The following is a 23,275-nucleotide window of genomic DNA, read 5'->3' on the forward strand; positions in this document are numbered from 1 at the left end:
AATGCTAGGGGTGAATATTCTGACAGTCAAGTTAGCCGAATGCTTAAGAGGGGTCAGACCCGACAAGAGACGAGAGCTTAGAGCTTAGTCCTTAATAGCCAAGAATGATTCTCTTGGGATTCTGAATATGCTTACCTTGAGGTGAGTGCCCCCATTTATAGCTAACCTTGCCTTAGGAGTGGTGGGAAGTAGTTGGTGATGTGTGGTCAGGATTTGATATGGTCAATGCCACATGGCGCGATCTGAGGCTTGCTAAGAATCCCTACATCACTTGACCCCCACTCTTGAGGCAGTAATGGTTGAGGTCGGATGGCATGCTACGCAAAGACCTCAGTTTCGACCAAAGTGAGTATAATGGATTTGCTAAAGGCATCAGCCTCGGTTGCAAAGGACCATTCTTGGTGGCTGTGTGGCGGTTGCATGGGTGTGGCACATCAGCATTCATTGGTTGTTGCCCGTACAGGTGTTGACGTCATTTGGTGCAGGTCCGTACACGGGATGGGTCGTTGGTGTTGACCAGTCAAGGTCATGTGCAAAATGATGCGGAGGGGCATCCGGTTTGGGTTGTTCTTGACTAAGAGCTAGTGGGTGAACTAACTCATTCCTTCGTCATCATTTCATCTTTCCGAGGTTGATGCTACGTGTAGCCCACCGGTTCGGGCTATTAGATCGGCTAGTCCGTGGCCTTTGGATCAAAGAGATCTAGCCGTACGTTTTCCTTTAAATAGGGACGTTGGTTGAGCGAGTCTACACCATTTTCTTGAACCTTGAGTCTTCACTGTGGTCATAGAGACCTCGGCTACTGACAACCAATTCCCCAAGTCTACTTTCTTCAAGCAAACACTAGGTAAAGGACTCTCGTCTTCAATATGTAGGCCTCAAACTTGGGACCTAAGTGTTATGCCCTTCTTCACTGTAGTGACCCCAGTAGTTCTCCTTCTACCTCAGCCAGTAGTGAGCGAAATAGCAGTGACTCCGAGAGCTCCCCTCGGGCGTCTAGTGTCCAGGTGCTGAGGGAGAGGACCGCCCCATGGGGAGACGAGCGCAACCAACGCGACGTAGGCTCCCCCAATGAAAGTACTGGCTCCACGAGGCTAAGGGTTGATGCCGTAGGGAATGCCCCTAATCTTTTTGAAGTGGTGGAGATGGAGGAGGCTATAGAGCCTACAGCCGAGGAGCGAGCCGAGGCCGATCGCTGAGGCATGACATTGGTGCGTCACCCCCGCTCCGACTTCTTTAGTGAGATCGACAAAGAGCAAGTGACGACTCTATCCGAGATGTACCTTATCATTGGGGGCTATAGGGTTAGAGTCTGCTGCATTGGTGACTGGCCGTAGCATCCTGCCGAGGGGGAGGTCTTTGTGCACGAGCACTACCTCCACTTCGACCTTCATTTTCACCTGCCCCCACTTGTCCCAGAAATCCTTAACTACTAAAAATTTCCCTAAGAAAGCTTGCTCCGAACACCATTAGGACCATAGTGGCCGTGTTGGTGATGGCTTGCCTCTGAGATGTGTCCTTGACCTTGAAAGTTTTTCGAGGTCTATTCGCAATGAGGAAGCATCCTAACGGGGAAGGTCTATGGTACTTTCAAGGCTGACAAGGTAGGGTAGTGGACAGCCCGTTGTCTGTCCAAAACTAGAGAAAAAGTTTTTCTTCTTTTGTTGTCAGCAAGGATGGTCCTTCTAGTCTGATTGGGAAACGCCAAATTCGTTGGCCAAGAGGATCAGACCATACAACAACGAGGAAGAGTTGGCCATGATGTATCAGATTTGGTTGATTCATGTCGGACCCTTAGTGGTGGAGGAGGCCTTGGTGTTGGCTAGGCTCAGTCCTGCCCCCCTTGGTATGGGCACTCCTGTTGCTAGCTAGTTGTGTCGCTTGTTCTATGTTCATTGTCGTTCTTCTAACATTAGTCGTCTTTCTTGGTTGCAGAGATGGATGGTTAAAGGGGAATGCTGAGGCCGAGAATAGAAAGGTGGACATACCAAAGCAGCCGGGCGAGGTCCCTCAAGATTCAAGGGCAAAGAAGGTTGCGGTGAGGGGCCATTGAGCCAAGGGTGTTGTTGGGGGTCTTGACAGTTGAGGCCTCAATCCTCAGATCTGTGAGACGACATTCCACTAGTGGTGTGCCGGGTGTTTTGTCAGAATTGGAGCGTCAAGGACGATGACTCTTTGAGCAACGCAGGCATCGACAGCGCCGTGGTCACTGGCACACTTCCCGTTAGAGATTGTCAATTGTGGACTGAGGTCTCCCCCCAAGATGTCCGAGACACATTGCTCGACAACCTGGGCGAGGTAAGGCTGGTCCTTTACTTGCTTTAAGACATTGCTTTTTTTACTTAGATTTTTTTAACTAAAATGAATTCCTTGTATCTTCGCAGACATCTTCTTGCGTTGTCAGATTCTGCGACAAGATTGAAGTAATGATACAATAGCTACGGACGTGGCAGGAGGAGATCAAACATCAAAAGCCCCAGCTGGCCGAGAAGCGGGCCAGCTGAGAGGCCGCTACCGAGACGATTCGTGGGGAACACGAGCTCCGCAAAGAGCTAGAGGCTGATGTGGCGGCCAAGAGGGAGCAGCTAAGGGCCGCCAGGGCCTAACTAGACGAGGCGGAGTAGAGGCTTTAGGAGGCGTCGACCCAAGTTGTGGAGGAGTACAAGGCCTTAGTGGCCCACAAGGAAGAGTTGGCCGAGTTTGGCGCCTCTTCCTATCTAGAGGGGATCAAGAATACTTAGGCTCAAGTGTTGGCATTCTTGTCCAACTTTGACATAAGCCAACCGTGTCCTCGCCTTTCGATCCAGCAGTCGACTGAGGTGGTGGATGCGGCCAAGGGTTGGGACAGCGCTCAACAGCCCACGCAGCAAGAGGTGGCGGTTGATGAGCATGTTGACATTAAGGACGAGTGAGTATGCTTGTGTACGGCCGAGGCTACTTTTTGTAAGGGGATCGGCCTCCCCCATCAGAAGCCTCTATTTGTAAGGAAAATTGATTAAATATACAAACTTTTCTCCCATATTGAGTTTTTTATCAAAATTGTGCCATTTCTTTCCTTTTTTGCCTTTTTCTTTTCCCTCACGCAAGGGGACGATGCCTCCCCACTAGGGGCAGATTTTGCAAAGAAACTCGTAATTCCTGACTTAGCTACTTGGGAAGGCATTTAACCTTAAGTCTTTTATGCCGAGGCCGATTCTTGTCGCTAAGGTCTCGGAACCCTCTTCGTTAGCGAAAAGGAAGGAAGGCGATGGCCTTAGCCAACCTGGCGTGTTCTTCCTTAGGGACATAGACATCAGACTTGATGTAACCGTTTTTGGTCACGTACCATTTTTTGTGATGTATAAATTTTTTGGCTAAGTACCTCGTTGTTTGACCCGGTGGTGACATGCCTTGGTGATGAGCTACTTGGTGGCGAACTCCCTGGGGGAGAACTGCTCGGTGGCGAACTGCTCGGTGGCGACCTCCCTAGTGGTGAGCTACTTGGTGACGAACTGCCGGGTGGCGAATTGCCTGGTGGCGAACTGCCTGGTGGTGCTCCCTGGTGGCGAACTGCCTGGGGGTGAACTGCCTGGTGGCGAACTCCCTGGTGGAGAACTGCCTGTGGGCAAACTACCTGGTGGCGAACTCCCTGGTGGCGAACTGCATGGGGGCGAACTGCATGGTGGCGAACTGCCTGGTGGCGCTCCCTGGTGGCGAACTACCTGGTGGCGAGCTGCCTGGTGGCGAACTGCCTGGTGGCGAGCTGCCTAGTGGCGAGCTGCCTGGTGGCGAACTGCCTGGTGGCGAACTCCTTGGTGGCGAACTCCCTGGTGGCGAATTGCCTGGCGACGAACTGCCTGGTGGCGAACTGCCTGATGGTGAACTGCCTGGTGGCGAGCTGCCTGGTGGTGAACTGCCTGGTGGCGAGCTGCCTGGTGGCGAACTGCCTGGTGGCGAGCTGCCTGATGGCGAACTGCCTGGTGGCGAGCTGCCTGGTGGCGAACTGCCAGGTGGTGAACTCCCTAGTGGTGAACTACCTGGCGGCGAACTGCCTGGTGGTGAACTGCCTGGTGGTGAATTGCCTGGTGGCGAACTGCCTAGTGATGAACTCCCTGGTGGCGAACTGCCTGGTGGACTCGTCACTTGACTTGCTCCTAGGCGGCTTGCAACTCAGAGGATGGTGGAGCTCCCTGGTGCAACGCAACCCGACTACCCTCCGCGTGGGGTGATTTTCTCTCCTTTGTACGCGGCGGGAACTGAGGGACCTCCGAGAACTGAATCAGAGGACCCGAGGGTATTTTCCTGGCGGAGACTCTCCGATGCCTAAGTTAGCATTCTGATTACAGAGGGCTTGCAGAGAAATGAGAGAGCTAGAGAGCGGGGGTTACCATCCTTTTTCCTCCCCTTTGGCTTTGGGGGTCGGAGTCCTTATATAGTGGTGCCCTCGCGGGTTAGGTGGGTGAAAAGCCTTCAAACGGTAAGACGTCATATCCTGTCAAAACCGGGGTACGGTGATGAACTCCTCGAGGTTTTCAGGCTGGCGCTTGTGTCAGGCGGCTAGGTCAACGCTTGGGCCAGGTTGTCAGGTCGGCGCCTGTGTCAGTCGGCGGGTCGATGTCCGGGCCAGGTTGCCAGGTCGGCGCCTGTGTCAGTCGGCGGGTCGGTGTCCGAGCCAGGTTGCTTGGTCGGCGCCTGTATCCGTCGGCGGGATGGTGTCCGGGCCAGGTTGCCAGGACAGCGCCTGTGCCCGGGCCAAGTTGCCAGGTCGGCGATTGTGGCAGGCTGATCCGGCCAGGTCGCACAGGCCGCGCCAGGTCGCGCAGGCCGCGCCAGGTCGCGCGCAGGACGCGCGAGGCTTCCCGTAGGCCGCGTGCAGGTCACGCCAGGCCAGCCAGACCGGTGCCCGGAGGGGGAAACCAACTTGGTAAGTTGTTGCCTAGGTGTTTGCCTAGTTGTCACGAGGTGCCACGTGTCGCAATTTCACTGGAGGGCCAAATCTGCCCTCATCAATTGCTCCCCACTCTCGAGTTGAGAGTAACTCAGCGAAGGGAGTAGATTTCTTTTGGCCCATAAGTCGACGAGCTAGTAAGTGTTGATCCAATTCCTTAGGCTTTGGGAGCTGCCTGTATGTGGCGAGCTGCCAGTAAGACGAGGGGGTCTCCGCCAGTTCAGTAGTGTAGCCCTTAGGCTCTGGGGCAACTTATAGTTCACTTTTACTGATTTGCTCCTGTTGAGGAAGTGACTGGATATTTATCAATAGTGTGGCTCGTAGGCTTTGGGAGTGACTCGTAGTCTATTCTTCTTTGACTTTTGCCCGTGCTGGAGAGGCAACCGGGCCTTGAGCAGTAATGTGGTCCGTAGGCTTTGGGAGTGAATCGTAATCCACTCTCTTTTTTTTGACTTTGCCCGTGTCGGAGAGGCGACCGGGTCTTAAGCAGTAATGTGGCGCGTGGGCTTTGCCTGTGAGGTGTCGAGCTATGATTTTGCTGCATCAGCTTCGTAATGCCGGTCACCCACTCCTACAAGAAGCTACTAGGAGTTCGACCTTCGGGGGCAGCACTACTAACTTTGGGTCGACAGCTCACACGGGAGCCTTGGAAGGCTCGACCGGTAAGGGCGCCTATGTAGTCTGTTGGCCGTCAACTCCCACGGAAGCCACAAAGAGCTCATCTTTGTAGGGGGGACCTTGCGGAGAGGACTGATGAGGCATTATCTGAATTGAAAGTAAAGTTGGTAGAGCTACTTAGTTTGTTAGCTCCCTGCATAGTTTTTGTGTTCATAAAAAATGTAAACTATAATGTGATAGTTTCAAAAAAGTGAGGACTTAGCTTTGGTAAGATGAGAACTTATCTTTTGTAGGATGAGAACTTAGCTTTTTGTAGCGTGTTGCCACAGACGACGCTAATTGAAGTAACCGTTTTTGGTCATGTACCAGTTTTTGTGATGTATAAATTTATTGGCTAAGTACCTCGATGTTTGACCCGGTGGTGACGTGCCTTGGTGATGAGCTACTTGGTGGCGAACTCCCTGGGGGAGAACAGCTTGGTGGCGAACTGCCCGGTGGCGAGCTCCCTGGTGGAGAACTGCCGGGTGGCGAACTCCCTGGGGGAGAACTGCTTGGTGGCGAACTGCCTGGTGGCGAGCTCCCTGGTGACGAACTGTCGGGTGGCGAATTGCCTGGTGGTGAACTGCCTGGTGGCAAACTGCCTGGTCGTGCTCCCTGGTGGCGAACTGCCTGGGGGTGAACTGCCTGGTGGCGAACTGCCTGGTGGCACTCCCTGGTGGCGAACTGCCTGGGGGCGAACTGCCTGGTGGCGAACTGCTTGGGGGCGAACTGCCTGGTGGCGAACTCCCTGGTGGCGAACTGCCTTGTGGCGAACTGCCTGATGGCGAACTGCCTGGTGGCGAACTGCCTGGTGGTGAACTTCCTGGTGGCGAAATGCCTGGTGGCGAGCTGCCTAATGGCGAATTGCCTGGTGGCGAGTTGCCTGGTGGTGAACTGCCTGGTGGCGAACTCCCTGGTGGCGAACTGCCTGGCGGCGGACTGCCTGGTGGTGAGCTGCCTGGTGGCGAACTGCCTGATGGCGAACTGCCTTGTGGCGAGCTACCTGGTGGCGAACTGCCTAGTGGACTCGTCACTTGACTTGCTCCTAGGCGGCCTGCAACTCAGAGGATGGTGGAGCTCCACGGTGCAGCGCAACCCGACTACACTCCGCCTAGGGTGATTTTCTCTCCTTTGTAGGCGGCGGGAGCTGAGGGACCTGCGAGAACTGAATCGGAGGACCCGGGGGGATTTTCCCGGCCGGGACTCTTTGATGCCTAAGTTAGCATTCTGATTACAGAGGGCTTTGAGAGAAATGAGAGAGCTAGAGAGCGGGGGTTACCATTCTCTTTCCTCCCCTTTGGCTTTGGGGTCGGAGTCCTTATATAGTGGTGCCCTCGCGGGTTAGGTGGGTGAAAAGCCTTCAAATGGTAAGACGTCATATCCCGTCAGAACCGGGGTACGGTGATGAACTCCTCGGGGTTTTCAGGCTGGCGCTTGTGTTAGGCGGCCAGGTTGTCAGGTCAGCGCCTGTGTCAGTCGGCAGGTCGGAGTCCAGGCCAAGTTGCCAGGTTGGCGCCTGTGTCCGTCGGCGGGTCGGTGTCCGGGCCAGGTTGCCAGGTTGCCAGGTCGGCACCTGTGTCCGTCGGCGGGTCGGTGTCCGGGCCAGGTTGCCAGGTCGGCGCCTTTGGCAGGCTGATCCGCCCAGGTCGCATAGGCCGCGCCAGGTCGCGCGCAGGACGCTCACAGGCCATGCGAGCCGCGTGCAGGTCGCGCCAAGCCAGCCAGACCGGTGCCCGGGGGGGGACACCAACTTGGTAAGTTGTTGCCTGGGTGTTTGCCTAGTACTCACGAGGTGCCACATGTCGCAATTTCACTAGAGGGCCAAATCTGCCCTCATCAAGACTCATGTGTAGCTGAGGCCCAGCGAATGGTACGTGGCTAAGGTCACGGAGTGCCTTTGTCTTGATGGAGTAGCGTTATTTACTTAGTGTGTTGTTCATCGTATTTTGCATTAAGTGAGGGGCCGATGTCATCTCTTTGGCCTTCACAAAGACTTACTTCTTTTGAGGGTCAGTGAGGCCGAGGCTAGTGTCGTAGGCCGCCCATTAACAATCCCAAGGTCCCGAAGGTTGTTGCCTTTGATAAAAGGCGACTAGGCATGTGACTCTCAAAGAGTCGTATGCCATGGGCCAACGCCCACTTGGAGTGTATATCCTTAATGAAGGTTGTGTGCTACGGCTAGTTACTCGACCGAGGGGTCTTAGCGATTGGATAAGACGAGAATGCTTACACTAGAGTGAATCAAACCGAGGTGAGAGGAACTTGCACACTTTATTCACAAAATTTTCACTAGACATGTTTACATCATTGATAATACATCCAAAGTTTCTCGAAGTTCTAGGTATGAGGTACTGGTCTTCCACTCTTGTACTCCAACCAAAAGGTGTCGGGGCTAACCACCTGCTTGATCTAGTAGGGCACCTCCCAGTTAGAGCCAAGTTTTTCAATGCCAGGCTCGGGAACTATAACCTTCTTGAGGACGAGGTCACCTTCCTTGAAGTGACGCTCTCAGACACGGGAATTATAGTATTTGGCAACTCTTTGTTGATAGGTCGTGACCATGACATGAGCTTGCTTTCGGACGCCTTCCAATAGATCAAGGTTGTTCCTTAATTTTTCATTGTTCTCGTCTTGCTCTGTGTTCCATATGTCAAGTTGAAGGGAGTTTCACCCATGGCGGTTCGAGGTGTCGTCCGATAGGCCCACGTTCCACAGAATGATGTATAGCTCATATGCCCATAATCCGTCTCTTGTCTCTGTCTAGTCTTGGCTTCACCCCATCCAGGATGGTTTTGTTGGTGACCTCGGCTAGCCCTTTGTATTGGGGGTAGCTGACCAAGGTGTACTATTGTATTATCCCTAGACTTCCACACCATTCCCTGAACAAGTCGTTTTTTGTGATGAGCTTGTGGGGAATGCCAAAACGACAACTGATATTCTTGTAGAAGAAATTTTGGATTGCCTTAATCGTGATGGTTGCCAAGGGCTCGATGTTCCCTATTACCGTGACAACGAGGTGTGTCTTATTCTCGGTGGCTAGGGGAACGGCCCGAGGAGGTCCATTCCCCATTTTGCAAAGGACTAGGGGCTACTAAGGGCCGAGAGGGTCGTCATAGGCCGATAGAGGATGTTAGAGTGCCTCTGGCATTGGTCACACTTCTATACCAGCTCGATAGCATCATTCTGAATGGTCGACCAAAAGTATCCATGCCTGAGTGCCTTTCTTAATTTCTCAAAACACATATTTGTCCTCCTCGGCGGAGGTATTTAAGGTAAGGAAAAGTGAAGGATATTCTATATAACTTGTCTTCAAGCAGGGCGTAGCAGGTTGACTACTGCCAAACCTTCCTTTCTTCATTCTTGTCAGATGGCTGCTGCTCGCGTTATAGGTAGGCAAGGATTGGATCCATCAAACAGGTTCGACTTGGACGGGGAATCTTGAACAGATTCCAAGTCCATCAAACAGGGTCCATCAAACAAGGTTTGACTAGGCCATATTAAGTTTTCAACGTGTATTGTGCAGCCAAGGGCCAATCTTGAACAGATTCCAAGTTTAGACAAGGTGTCGACTCTTGTGTTCTCGGCATGTGCGACCTAGTGCAGGGCAAAGCGCTGGAAGTGGTTGATTTGTTCTCAAACTTAAGCAAGTACTTAGCCATATTTTGTTCCTTTGCTTCATATTCCGCATTCTTTTGGTTCATGACCAGTTGTGAGCCACTAAAGACCTCGATATGCCTGGCTCTGAGGTCTTTGTCGAGCTGTAGGCCAACGAGTAGGGCCTCGTACTCGGATTCATTGTTGGAGGTAGGGAATCCGAACCGCAACGCATACTCCAACTTTTTCTCATATGGGGTGAGAAGTGTGAGACCAGCTTTGCTTCCTTGGGCGTTGGAGGATCCATCCACGAATAAAGTCTAGGTGGGCCGAGGCCTCTCGTGATTCTCATCCTCTTTGGGGTTTGGCCTTGGACGCAACTGAAAGTGCATTCTTCCAAGAAGTTTGCCAACGCTTGTGCTATTATTGCGGGACTTGGCTTATAGTGTAAGGCAAACTCCGATAGCTCGATAGGCCATTTGGTTAGCCGACCCGAGGTCTCTGGTTTACAAAGTATTGACTTGAGGGGCTGGTTGGTCAGTACCGAGATGTTGTGAGCCTAGAAGTAGGACCTTAGTTTCCTGGCTGTGACTCCCAGCACGAAGGCTATATTCTCCACTTCTGGGTACTTGGTCTCAACGTCGAAGGACCTTTCTGACATAATAGACCGGACTCTGAATTCCTTTGTTATCTTGTACTAGAACTGAGCTAACGGCCTCATCCCCAAATGAGAGGTATAAGAAAAAGGTCTCTCCTAGGAGGGGTCACGTAAGTAGAGGAGGTGTTGCATGGTAGGACTTCAATTATTCAAAGGCTTTCTGGCACTCTTTAGGACTTTAATTTAGCCGATGAGTCTCTGAGTTTCCTTGGTGGACCGAGGAGGCTCCATGTCAACTATGGCTTATATTTTTTTTGGGGTTGCCTCTATGCCTCGTTGAGTGACCATGAAGCTTAGAAACTTGCCCAAGGTGATACCGAAGGCACATTTGTTGGGGTTCAACTTTATGCTTTACTTCCTTAGCACCCCAAAGGACTTGCCCAGGTCCGAGGTGTGCTGGCTTCACTTCAAGATTTTCACCATCATTACGTCGACGTAGGACTCGATGTTCGTATATGGTTCTTGAATATTGTGTTCACTAGCCAGTGGTAGGTGGCCCCGATGTTCTTTAGTCCAAAAGACATTACTTTGTACCAGTAGGTGCCATGCTTGTTGGTGAACGAGGTCTTTTCTTCATCGTCAGGTTGCATCTTGATCTGATTAATCATCGTCAAGGCTTGTCTTTGGGGCAGGCCTTGTTGACATCTATGAAATCAATGCATATGCACCATATCCCATTAGCTTTCTTAACCATACTCACGTTAGACAACCATTTAGGGTAGTGTACCTCTCGGATGAAGCAGGCATCAAGCAGGTTATCCACTTCCTTTCCGACGGTTTTCCAACACTCTGGTGCAAAGTTCCTCTTCTTTTGTCAAACTGGCCTACGACTTGGGTCAACGCTTAGCCTATGAGTAGTGACTGAGGGGACAAAACCCATATGCAAATGGGCATTCAACCAGTAAGTGGATGTTAGTTCCATTATGTTCTCCACACAGGATACAAGTATCTTTGCTTACTATTTTCATTGAATTAGAATCCACTTATCAATATAAAAAAAAGACCATATTAAATGGTTCTCAATGTATCAATCATAATAGACCGAATCATGAGAACCCACCTCGGCCGCAAGAAGAGACTGGGCATTTGAGGCGTTAGTTGGTCGAGGCACAGGCTGGTCGAGAGGTTGTTGATGGGAAGGAAAGGCATGTGAGGAGTACGAGCTATAGAAGAAACTTGAGGTCGACGTGGTGGCGAAGACGGATCAGCTGAGGTCAGCGATGTCCATGCTGGAGGCCATGGAGAGAAAGGCTTCAAGAGGCATCTACTAGGGCCATGGAGGATTATAAGGCCTCTATGGAGCACTAAAAGGACTTTGCCAAGTTCGCCTTCACAACCTACTTGGAGGTGTATAAGGACTGCAGAGTCCATGTGTTAGTCAGCTAGATCCCTTTAGCGAGAACTAGCAGGAGATTGATGTGATGGGCACAACTGAGGCTCAATGTGACGCTTACTAGACCATCTGGCAGGATGCAATGGCGGAAGAGAATGCTGAGGACGAGGTTTAGACTAGGGATGGCCAGTGAAAATATTTATCTAGGGCCGAGGTGCCCTTTTTCAACAGTTATTCCATGTATTTTTTTTGTTAGGGGCCAACGCTTCCCCCATAAGAGGTCTATTTTTTGTAAAGACACTTGAGTTAATGGAACATGAGTTTCTTGTCAAAAGATGCCTTCTTCTCTTCTTCTCTTTGTTCTTTCGTGCAAGGGGCTGATGCCTCCCCCCGAAGGGGCATTTTTGTAAAGAAACTTTGCCATTATTTAATAAAGTATCTCTTTTTTGTGAAAGTGTTCCTTACTAGTCTTTCGTGAAGACATTCCGTATTAGTCTTTTAGGCTAAGGCCGATGTCACAAGTCGCTCGATAACTATTGTCGAGGTCTCAAAACTTTTTACCTGAGTGAAAAAATTCCCTTTGCTTAGTACGTCATTCTACGGGGGTTTTGTTGGCGAGGTCGCGAGACCAAGGCTAGGGTCATGGGCCACTTATCAATAGTTATCGTGGTACCGAAAGCTCTTTGCTTTGTGAGAGAAGGTCAAAAGCCAATTAGGTGTATGACTCGCAAAGTGTTGGATGCCTTGGGCCGACGTCTGGTTCGAGCGCATAACCTTAATGAAGGTCGTATGGTACAGTTGGTCGGCTGAGGGGGCCAACGTATGGTCCAACCGTATAACCTTGAGAAAGGTTGTTGCAGATGGTCGAATGAGAGGTCTTGACAGCCGGAGGGGACGAGAACGTTTACACAGAAAAAAAGATCCAGAGTGAGAGGAACTTGCACTTTTCATTTGTAATTTTCCACTAAGGTATTTACACTTTTATTGATCATACAATCAGAGATTTATAGAGTTTTAGGTACAAAGTATTGGTCTTCCACCCATATAATCCAACCAAGAGGTGACGGGTCCTATTACTTGCTTGATTTTGTAGGGCCCTTCTTAGTTTGGGCCAAGCTTCCCAACGCTGGGATTACGAACCATGAGCTTTTTAAAGACGAGGTCGCCTTCCTTGAAGTGACGCTGTCTAACTCAAGAGTTATAGTATCTTGCAACTCTTTGCTAGTTGGTTGCGACCCTAATTTGATTTTGGTGTCGGACACCTTCCATTAGGTTAAGGTTGTTCCTTAATTCATCATTACTCTCAACTTCCTGGTATGCCTCAATTCGTAGTGTCGGCTGGACAATCTTTGTTGGGATGATTCGTCCCATATGTGAAGTTGAAGGTAGTTTCACCCATAGTAGTCCTAGGTGTTGTTCAGTACACCCATAGAATGTTGTACAACTCGTTCGCCTAAAGCCCTTTGTTTCTATCTAACCTTGCTTCAATCCGTCTAGGATTATCTTATTGGTGAACTTGGCCGTCCCATTAGTTTGAGGGTAGCCGATCGAGGTGTATTGCTGCCTTATTCGTAGGCTTCAACACCATTCTCTGAACTTGGAATCTTCGAAACATCGACCGTTGTCGGTGACGAGCATGTATGGAACGCCAAATCGGCAAAGAAAAAGCTCTGAACCATCTTATCTGTAATGGTTACCAAGGTCTCGACTTCGACCCATTTAGTGAAGTAATCAACTCCCACGATAAGGTGTTTCTTGTTTCCTATGGTCGGGGGGAAAAGGTCCAAGGAGGTTTATTCCCCACTTTGCAAAGAGCCAAGGGTTGTCGTAGGATAATGGAGGATGTTGGAGTGCCATTGGCATCGATCGCACTCCTGTACCAACTCAATAGCGTCTTTCTGGATGATCGAGCAGAAATATTATTGTCTAAGTGCTTTCTGTGCCAAGGCCATGCCCCCTACATGATTGCTGCAGATGCCCTTGTGGATTTATATTAGCACGCACTCTCCCTCCTCTTGGCAGAGGCATCTAAGATAGGGTAGGGTGAAGGATATTTTGTACAACTAGCCTCAAGTATGTCATACCGTGCTAATTGTTGTCGGACTCTCCTTGCCTCATTATTATTGAATGGCAGTTGCTTATGTTGCAAGTAGGCAAGAATGGGATCCATCTGGCAAGGTGCAGTTTGGACAAGATATACTTGCTTCTCTTCGATGCTGGGTTGTGTTAAGCTCTCAGTGTGCAAAATGCGGCTAAGGGTTGATCCCGAATAGATTGCAAGTTTTGATCGGGTGTTGTCTCATGTGACCTGGTGCAGAGCGAATTGCTTGAAGTGACTAGTTAACTCTCGGACTTTGCTCAAGTATTTAGCCATATTTTACTCCTTGGCCTCATACTTTCCATTCACATGGTTCACAGTCAATTGTGAGTTGTTGAAAACCTCAATGTGCTTGGCTCCGAGGTCGTTTGCAACCTGGGGACTTGCAAGCAAGGCATGGTACTTGACTTCATTATTAGAGATAAGGAAATCGAACCACAATGCATACTCCAACTCATTATCTTACACGCACGGTCCACTTATTTTGTGTCACATAATCACATTGTAGCAGGCCGTGCCTATATGGTATAAAAGTGTGGGGAGGGGACCCAACACAATCCCAAGCTAGTGGCCAATAAGCCCGTGCTAGCTTGATCCAACCCATTGGCTGGCATGCCTAGTACAATTTTTTTTTATGTGGTGGGTTGCAGTGAATTTTTCCCTTTATTTTAATAAAATAAAAATGTCATAATATAACAATTTTATTATATATTTAATATTTTATATATTACGATGTATAAAATAAATTTATATGCATACCTCTATTGCTCTCCAATTTAGGATTTATATCTCTAAACAATTTGTATTTTATGTTCAAGAGCTACAAAGTTGTATATATTTTTAGAAGATTTTTTCTCATCAGAAGGCAATAATATTTGAGAGAAATTATTTCTTTGTATTGTGTAACATTTTTGTACTTCTATCACATCAATATCATTAACTACAATATCAAAGTTTATGGTTAGTGTTATTGAGTATGTACTTCTATCACATCAAGTACTAATGAAAATGATATTCACCATGGCGCACATCATCATCATCATCATCGAAGGCTTATCCCAAGTATATGAAGTATATGGATCGGCTACATGTTTGGTCATTGTGTTTTAGTGCCATATGCCATAACCATCGTCAAATCATGGGTGCTTAACTCATAACTTATCTTTACACAATATTTATGTTAAGGTTTGGCAAAAGTTTTAAGACTGACTATTAATCGGACACAACCCTCTTCTATTTGGGCTTGAGACTTATTGTGTCAAAAACTGCTTACTCAACTCACTAGGAGAATTATTTGGTGTAATTTATTAATATAATATTTGGTTATGTTTACAAATTTCTATTATGATCGAGGCTGACGTAAATGTAAATAGCAACTTAAATACTATTATTTATGAAACCTTCCCTTACATGAATCCGAATTGTTATTCTGCCACATGTTTGGTTCAGACAGGAATAAAAGTTAAAATTAGAATCAGTTGGAATGAGATTGTCATTTCCAATGGAAGGAGCGAGAATGATTATTGTCCCAAATGGAAAAATGCCATTCCACCAAGAGTGTAAATGGGATTTTCAATTGGTAAGAATCGGAATGGGGTCATTTTATTATAATTCCAGATCCTTATTCCCACGAACCAAACAGATCCAACTGCAAATCAAACGGACCCAGCCTTTTAGACCACTGTACCCTTTTGTTTCATATTTTTGGGTGGAATTTATGATTTAGTATGTAAATTCAAAAAGAGAAGAGAAAAGAAAAAAAAGAAAAAAAGAGCCACGTTGGAGTTTTAAGTGTTAATTTCCGAAAACGAAAATAATCTCTTATTCCTCATTAAGACCCAGAAGTCTTTCTAGTACTTACCATAGAAAAGAAGATAGGTGACCCAAAAAGCCACACGTCTTGGTCCCTTTGGGGCATAGGATTCCTTTTACCAGAAAACCTATATGTAACCTACCCAAGCCAATCAATTCAGCGCTTGGCCTATCAAAAATTTCAATAAAAAAAAAACATCAAATCATGCTTACCTTTTCTTTTCCTTGGCCAATATAAAATTTTAATTGGATTAGTGTTAATTAAATTTTGTTGAAAAAAGTAAAAGGGAGGTAGAGCCTTGTTTGTTTTAATCGTTATTAGATTAGATGAATTTCAACTTCGAGGATATTTATTCAATCATCACATCACTTGTTAAAAATGAGAAAAATGGGGGGACTCAATTATCTCTATTTGATCCATATTGAGATGAGTCTGAGACTTCTCTCTTCATGGAAAGAGGATAGCTGGCAGGTGATTACTGATAGTCGAGGATTCCATTTGATAGCAACATACCTACCGACCGGTGCATTGGAATGCTTTTCCCCACCTTAATAAGTTGCTCCCTTTGTCCCCCATTCCACGCGTCAACCAGATGTTGATGAATGATGATTGATGATGAAGGCCAAAATTAATGTGTCAAACATTGTACCATCTGGTCTGGTGGTCGATGTTAAAGTCGAACAAGTCAACTACATGGCTTTCGGTTTCGTACATGTGTAAAATGATGCCAACCGTCTGATTGGTTTGTTGGGTCCCACTTGGTTCACGGTTCTAATCAGCGTTTGATTTGGAATAGCACGTGAAGCCAACGGATCGGACGGAGGGAGAAAGGAAAGGGAGGAAATATCAAATATGAGACTGAGAGGCAAAAGTGGGGAGGGAGAGTGTAGACGGGACTATCAGAGTAAGGACGTGGGTTGGACAGGTAAGAGACATAATGGGTGGGCCTGGGCCTATCTACTACTTCAAATGGGGGGGGGGGGAGGGGAGGCCCACATACATGCTGTTTCTACTTGAGGAAAACAACGTTGCCGACGGTAGCCTCGTCTTGCTTCCATTAGTGGAAGGTTTTTCCCCTATCTCTGAAGATGAGATGCACTGGCTAGAGTTGCCTTGTCCTGATGCGATATGATGTAGCCCCTTTACCTTGTGGGGTCCACACTCTGTTTCCTTTGTGACACACACACCCGCCATCTTCTTCCAAAGTATATTTTTATTTATTTTTAACCAAAAGTCACTGACTTCTTTTCATTATAAATATAAAAAAAGAAAAATGATAAAAAGAAAAAAACGAGGTGCGGCCTCGTGGGCCTGGGTTGCGGACCTCAATGTCCAATTGGTCGCTCGAAAGACCAAAAGTGGCAACGTGGCCCTCTCCCGTACTCTTGGATTGGACTTTTCTGGAAACACCTTCCTTTTCTTTACATTATTCCCATTTCCTTTTCTTGAAACCCTGCTAACTCTGTGCTTGCCCCTAGGCACTAGGGTCTGGATGAATGACAGGGTTGGCGATGGCGAGTCAATATTATTCTCCTTTTTCTTCCCAAACTACCCCCTGTTTCCCTGTCAGTTACCAAGTTTTTAGATTTTTTATTTAAAAGAGATTAGATTTCAAAATACAAATGATCGATAGAAAAGGAAAGTTCTGTAAAAAAAAAAAAAAACTTTTTTTATGTACTGTACGGGATGCAATATTAATAAAAAAGGAAAAATAAAATAAAATAAAAGAGAGATGATACCAACATTTAATCTCAGAGAAATGATAACCATGACTGTAAAAATAGAAGAAATAAGCAAGTAATTAGTAGTGTCTTGACTTTCTTTTAGCCGATAATGAAATTCATAATGAGAGAGTAAGAGAGAGAGAGAGGATGCTTTTCGATTTGGTTAACGTGGGAACAATATAACCAAGAAAGAGATGGTTCTCTTTTTCCACTTTTGATTTTTTTCCCCTCTAGCTTCACTACAAGTAATGGAGAAATTAACCAGTATAAGTCTAAAGAGAGAAATTAACAGAGACAGAGAGAGTGATGAGTAATCAGTTAAAGTCTTTGGGTTGGGGGGTTGTTGATGGGCGATATAGGGGGTCTATGAATATGAATATGAATGATTGAAACTAGGGGATAGAAGAGAGAGAGAGAGAGACCAACGGTGGATTCTGTTGCTTTTCGCTAAGCTTTCTCGTCCTGGCCTCGTCTATACTGTATTCGGCACTTTGGGGGAGATAGCAGTTCTGGAGTGCCTTTTTGCATCGAAACTCTTTTCTTACGTTTGTTTTCTCAAGTCTGGCCGGTATATAATTATATACAAATAAAAAGCAAATTAAAATAAGCAATACATTATGCAGAGATATTATTATGTGGTTGTATGAATTTCGTTATACAGAGTAGGAAGAAAGCAAGATATCTTTTGCCGACAGCAACCCAAATTCCGATCTTGATGGAGAGAGATGATCGGTGATCCTAGTTTGTTCTTTGTTCATACGAGGAAAGGTCGGAGCAGCTTGGATCTTCCATATTCTGGAGACCACCACGACAGACAAACAAGGAGAAGAAGACGACGACGGAGGAGACACCATGTGGGATCTCAACGACTCGCCTGATCAGAGGAAAGAGGAGGAATCCGAAGGTTGTTCCTCGCAGAAGACGTCGGTCGATGGAGACGAGGACAAGGGCAAGGGGGTCGGATCCTTTTCCAATGAAAATTCCAGCTCCTCGGCTTTGGTCATCGAAGATGGATCGGATGAGGAGGAGGATCGAGGCGCAAGGAGGAAAAGGAGTAGTAAGATCTTCGGCTTCTCTGTGACCCACGATGACAACTGCTTTTCCGAGAATGAACCGGTGGTGACCCGTCAGTTTTTTCCGATCGAGGACTCGGAAATGGGGTCGACTCCTGTCGCTACGGCCTCCTTGCCGCGGGCTCACTGGGTTGGTGTCAAATTCTGTCAGTCGGAGCCTCTTGCTGCTGCCAGACCTATAGACGTTTCCCAGCCCATGAAGAAGAGCCGGCGAGGGCCAAGGTCTCGAAGCTCACAGTATCGTGGCGTTACCTTTTACAGGAGAACCGGACGTTGGGAGTCCCATATATGGTTCGTTTCTTCCAGTCTAAATGCGATATTTATCATCATTTCTTTTCTCCCCCTTTTTCTCTTCTAAATAATTATCTTTTCTTAATCTCTTGTTGCTGTTCAACTTCTTCAACTACAATGTTCATGTCCTTTCCATGTCGTTCTCGATGCAGGGATTGCGGAAAGCAAGTTTATTTGGGTATGCAGATAATAATTTCTGTTTTGTTAGGGAAAAACACTGATTTCTTTTGGGTGGGATGAAGTGTGTGGTTACTGATACTGAGATGTTTCTGTTATGTGGTAATAGGTGGATTCGATACGGCACATGCAGCTGCTCGGTGAGCTTTTAGCCCCATTCCCTACAACCCAGTTTCTCCGATGCTTGTAGTTTAATTATTCTGTACCTTTGTTTTATTTATCCACCCTTAAAAAAGGTTGTATGGAGATCGTCTTTTCTGAAACAGAGAAATATTGTTTCAGTGCATACGACAGAGCAGCTATCAAGTTCCGCGGAGTAGAAGCAGATATAAATTTCAGTCTTGATGATTATGAGGAAGATTTGAAGCAGGTGAGAGCGAAAGGGGATACAACTTATCTTCACCCTTTTTTTTTATTAATTAAATCTTCTACAGTAAGCCTTCTTTGGGTGTTTAATATTTAACTGAAATTGAAAGAAGAGGCACTGTAATGTGATGGTGGTGACAGATGAGCAATCTAACCAAGGAGGAGTTCGTTCATGTACTTCGCCGCCAAAGCACTGGCTTTCCCAGAGGAAGTTCCAAATTTAGAGGCGTAACCTTGCACAAATGCGGAAGATGGGAAGCTCGAATGGGCCAGTTCTTAGGCAAGAAGTAATTGTACTCTACCCTTTTCTTCATCTTCCATTGAAAATCTTTACATTATTTCCCTTTCTCGTAGCTAATGGATAAGACGATTCTTCTTCTTTCTCTATTTAATCTTCTGACATTACTCACGCAGATATGTATACTTGGGTCTTTTTGACACCGAAATTGAAGCAGCCAGGTATTTCACTTCAATTTTCATATGCTTGATTTTTTGCTGATGCTTAGAGCATTCTGTTTTGGGTGCATATTTACGAGGCTACGACTAGTTATCTTTCTGTTCTTTCGTCTGTTAGCTTTTAGAGTGTTAATGTGTTGATTGATATCTGTGCAGGGCTTATGATAAAGCTGCAATCAAGTTTAACGGTAAGGAAGCTGTGACTAATTTTGATCCGAGTATATACGAAGAGGAGCTCAATGCTACTGGTAAGCCATAAAAACGATTATGGTTGTTTCTTTTATATTTATTCTCTTCTTTCTTTCTAGTAGTAAGAAAAAAAAAAAAAAAAGGAGAAGAAAATTGCAATGGCAACCCTTGTCCAGGTAAAGATGTGGATCACAATCTCGATTTAAGCCTGGGCAATTCTGCCCCGAAGCGGGATGGTCTTGAATTGGGGATGGGAGATCTGCGACACTCGTCAACGCCTATCGAACCTGATTGGGGGATCAGCAATGGGGGCTGTAGGTCCAAGGTACATTGGTGTTCTGTTGCTTCTTAGTTAATCAAGTATAACCACCGAGCCTTGACAAATTCGAACTAATGCAGGATGAGCTATGTAGAAGCAATCACAGACAAGACGAGAGCGAAGAGAACGAAGCTGTGAGGATGCTCAACCAGACTCACATTCAATCCCCGGTGTCGCTGAAGGGCAATGAAATGCAAGGACATTGGCAGTTACGGCGAAGCGGGGAATCCCCAAAGGTTCACATCCTGCACCTGCAACAACAATTCAATCCTTCGAATTATCAAGTGGGTGTTGTTATTTAGAACTTAGAATTGAGACCCATTTCAGTATCACATCGATGCGATTAGATGCTGCCGTTTCTAACAATTGGACTGTTGTACTTAATTTTACCCTTTTGTTGTAGTATCCATTCCCGAGTAGCTGCGACGGGGATGACCGAATTGGAGTCGTAGGAGGAGGAGGAGTTCTGTCGCTAGCGACGGGCGATTCCCAACAACGGCAAATATCGGGATGGAACCGAGGCAGTGATAGTAGTAGCTGGGCTTCTGCTGGTTCTTCACCCCAAGTGTTGGCTGCAGCATCATCAGGATTCCCATCATCGCAGATAATAAAGTCTCCAAATTGGCTGCAGAAGAATGGGTTCCACTTTCTGACGAGACCCACCTGACCTGACCTGACCCTTGTTAGAGTCGAAAGTCTTTCTGCGTCGGCCATTTCTCTCAATCTCATCAATCGTTTTTTGTGTCGATCTTATTTGTTAGTCACTCCATCCACTTTCCACTTGTAAAGATGAAAAAAGCTTGAGCGAGGTAACTAACAGGAGCTCCCTCCAAACTCCAATCTTATGAGAAACGATTCTGCCTTTTTCTTGCGTTGTGTAATTGCTGATCTGATTTGATTTCCTCTTACTGATTTACTCGGTCTAAAATGGGTTATTATTATTTTTGATGGTTAGCGAAATACCCTTGTTTTCCGATCGACCACGACCACTCTTCGGAAATCGTTGAAAAGCTGAAACTGATAGATTACACTGTCTAAAATTCCCTAATCAAGTAATGATAGCTTATTATAAGAAAAAGCAGGCGTGGAACCCCAAAAGAAATTATTAAAATGTATTAATACTAATGGCAATAAGAGAGGAGGGGTATGTGTATCAGCAGTAGCTGGCAGTAGGTCAATCAGAATGCACAGCCCCGACAAAAGCCCAATTACTTCTCGGAAATATCGTCGGATTGAGGGTGAAAGAATGACGTGTCGCTATCGTCGGTGTCCTTAAAATCAGTTCACGGCGAATAGAGTCAGACATGGCTATAATGACGACTGACGAGAGGGACCTAACCTCCTAAAGGCTTCAAAGCTTGCCCAGTCCTACCACTACCACCTCATCTCCTCCGATAATCAGAAAAAGGGGAACCCTCTAAAGCTCGCATCTTCTGATCTTCAACTCCGTGGGCTTAGGAGTAAACGGCGTCTGTCCCGACACGTCCTCGTTACGGCTGCTAAGCAATCAATAGACAATAGTTACGTAGTATTTCCTATATATTAGTTAGTTAATAATTAAGTGGCAACTTGATTTTGACAATAATTTATTTAACAACTTAATTACTTGGAATGGTATTTTAGTTTATCTAGTTATTAAAGTAATACAATCCAACTCCCCTGCCTGACTAGCAAAGCAAAAAAACATGAGAAGAAGAATAATAAAGTTTAGGCAATAAGGCAGGCTGCTTCCATCATCATGGGCGTCATCACATCCCAATCCCAGTGCAATAGTTCTGTTCCTCCTACTTTCGTTCAATAATGTCCCATTCCTCTGTAAAGGAAATGGCAAAGTAAGGAATCGGAACCAAACCTCCTCTTGAGTCTTGGCCTCCTCACCCCACTCAAAACAGAGAGAGAGATCCAAAACCTTTCTCTTTTATTAATAATTGTTTTTTCTCTACTTTTTATGGCTGGGTCCCGGTAAATTTTATATATTTAAAAAAGAAAAGACAGGCAACGTCCGTTGGTTGTTGTTGATTTCCTAAATGATAGTTAGTAGCTAAGGTGGACCTCAGAAAAGAGGTCCCTCCCACAGTCCCACTTGGTCCTTGCCCCTTCCATATAAATTTGTACCACACGAATACCAGCAGTTTCACGACCCTTATCTTAGATACTTCATCACTGCGAAGCCCTGCCACCTACGACAACACTTCATCACTTCATCTGCTTCGTCGCCATCATCGCCATCGTCATCAGCGTCTCTCTCTCTCTCTCCAAAACAAATAATCACGAAATGAAACATCTAGTTTAGGGTAAAAATCTTTGACACTTGTCGAAAGGATATTAAATGGGTGGCAAATTTAGAGACCTCAACGGTCTAGATAGGACGTATACAGGAAAATTTGACCCAATCAATCAAAAATAAAAAAGCGAATTTTCTAATAAAGAGATAAGATGAGTTTTCTCTTTTCTGTACGAGGGAATACTTGAACAAGTGCATGTTTATAAGAAGACGGGTGGTTTCAGGGCTGGAAATAGCAAGAGACAGACAGGGAGTGAGAAGAGAGAGAGAGTCAATGAAAGTAGGGGATAGTTGGATACGCAAGCAAGACTGGGAAGGTAAAGTGGTAAACTGTAAAGGTAGGTAGCGTGGCCGTGGCGTTAAACATTATTATAGATTGGGGTGAGGGGTCTGACAAGGCAGTCTTTTTTGGTTTCCTCTTCGGGGACGCACCAACCCTAAATCAAAGTCCGACCGTTCCGGTTATCTCACCTTCTCACTTTTCCTTTTCTGGCTTTCGCTAATTTTCCATTTTCCCATCCGACACCCCTTTTCCTTTATTTCCTCTTCCTCCATCCACCTCGTCCCCCTCTCTCTCATATATACCACATGGGGAAGGGGAAAGGAGAGAGTGTGTTCGGATCTCATCCCAACACTTAAAACACCGCCCAACATCATCTCCAATCTCCATGTATGAGATGTGCGGACAGAGATCATGTTGGACCATGTCATGGGTAATTTTGTTTTTATTTATTTATTTTTTTTTGTTGAGAGGAAATCGAAATCCCAAGTGATCGTCACGGAGGAGTGAGGAGGACAAAGGGGAGAAAGGGAGGAGGGGGGGGGGAAAGGGGAAAGGAGAGAGTGTGTTCGGATCTCATCCCAACAATTAAAACACCGTCCCAACATTTTTTTTTTTTGTTGAGAGGAAATCAAAATCCCAAGTGATCATCACGGAGTAAGGAGGACAAAGGGGAGAAAGGGAGTAGGGGGGGGGGGGGGGAGGGACCTATCACCTTTGTCGTTGGTGTGTCTCAATTCTCAAACGCTGCTCTCGAATCTGGACTCTGGAGACGCATTCCCATTGCCTCATTTGCACGCTATCACATTCGTTTTGGGCCACATAAAAATATATATAAATATATAGATTTTCCCATATATATATATATTAGATTAAACAACATAAAAGCAACTGCCGACCCAACACCAAAATAGCTACACATTGGTCCTACCTACAATCCGTCCCGTCCCGTCTCGTCACTCACCGCTGCTGTGGTCCCCAGGGGAGGAGAGAAGGGGGTAGCTCAACACCATAGCTGGGCCTAGGTTAATTTGCT

At 46.6% G+C, this 23,275-nt stretch overlaps 1 protein-coding gene across 4 annotated transcripts; it reads left to right on the forward strand.

Annotated features, from left to right (window-relative positions):
* The first annotated feature begins 16,949 nt into the window (after positions 1-16,949).
* LOC104606822 (floral homeotic protein APETALA 2) lies at positions 16,950-20,591 on the forward strand. 4 transcript variants are annotated; one of them, XM_010272216.3, is made up of 10 exons: positions 16,950-18,168; positions 18,321-18,346; positions 18,455-18,485; positions 18,628-18,715; positions 18,853-18,998; positions 19,126-19,170; positions 19,324-19,415; positions 19,533-19,681; positions 19,756-19,959; positions 20,079-20,591. In XM_010272216.3, the coding sequence occupies exons 1-10, from the start codon at positions 17,657-17,659 to the stop codon at positions 20,340-20,342; spliced, it is 1,557 nt and encodes a 518-aa protein (XP_010270518.1). In that variant the 5' UTR covers positions 16,950-17,656; the 3' UTR covers positions 20,343-20,591. The 4 variants fall into 4 exon arrangements, with proteins under 4 accessions (XP_010270518.1, XP_088744572.1, XP_010270509.1 ...); XM_088888446.1 differs by having other exon boundaries at positions 19,756-19,911; XM_010272207.3 differs by having other exon boundaries at positions 17,079-18,168; positions 19,500-19,681.
* Positions 20,592-23,275: the final 2,684 nt, after the last annotated feature.

This window comes from Nelumbo nucifera, chromosome 5 (genome assembly GCF_055504915.1).
Source record: "Nelumbo nucifera cultivar China Antique chromosome 5, China Antique-T2T, whole genome shotgun sequence".
Classification (NCBI taxonomy): Eukaryota; Viridiplantae; Streptophyta; class Magnoliopsida; order Proteales; family Nelumbonaceae; genus Nelumbo; species Nelumbo nucifera.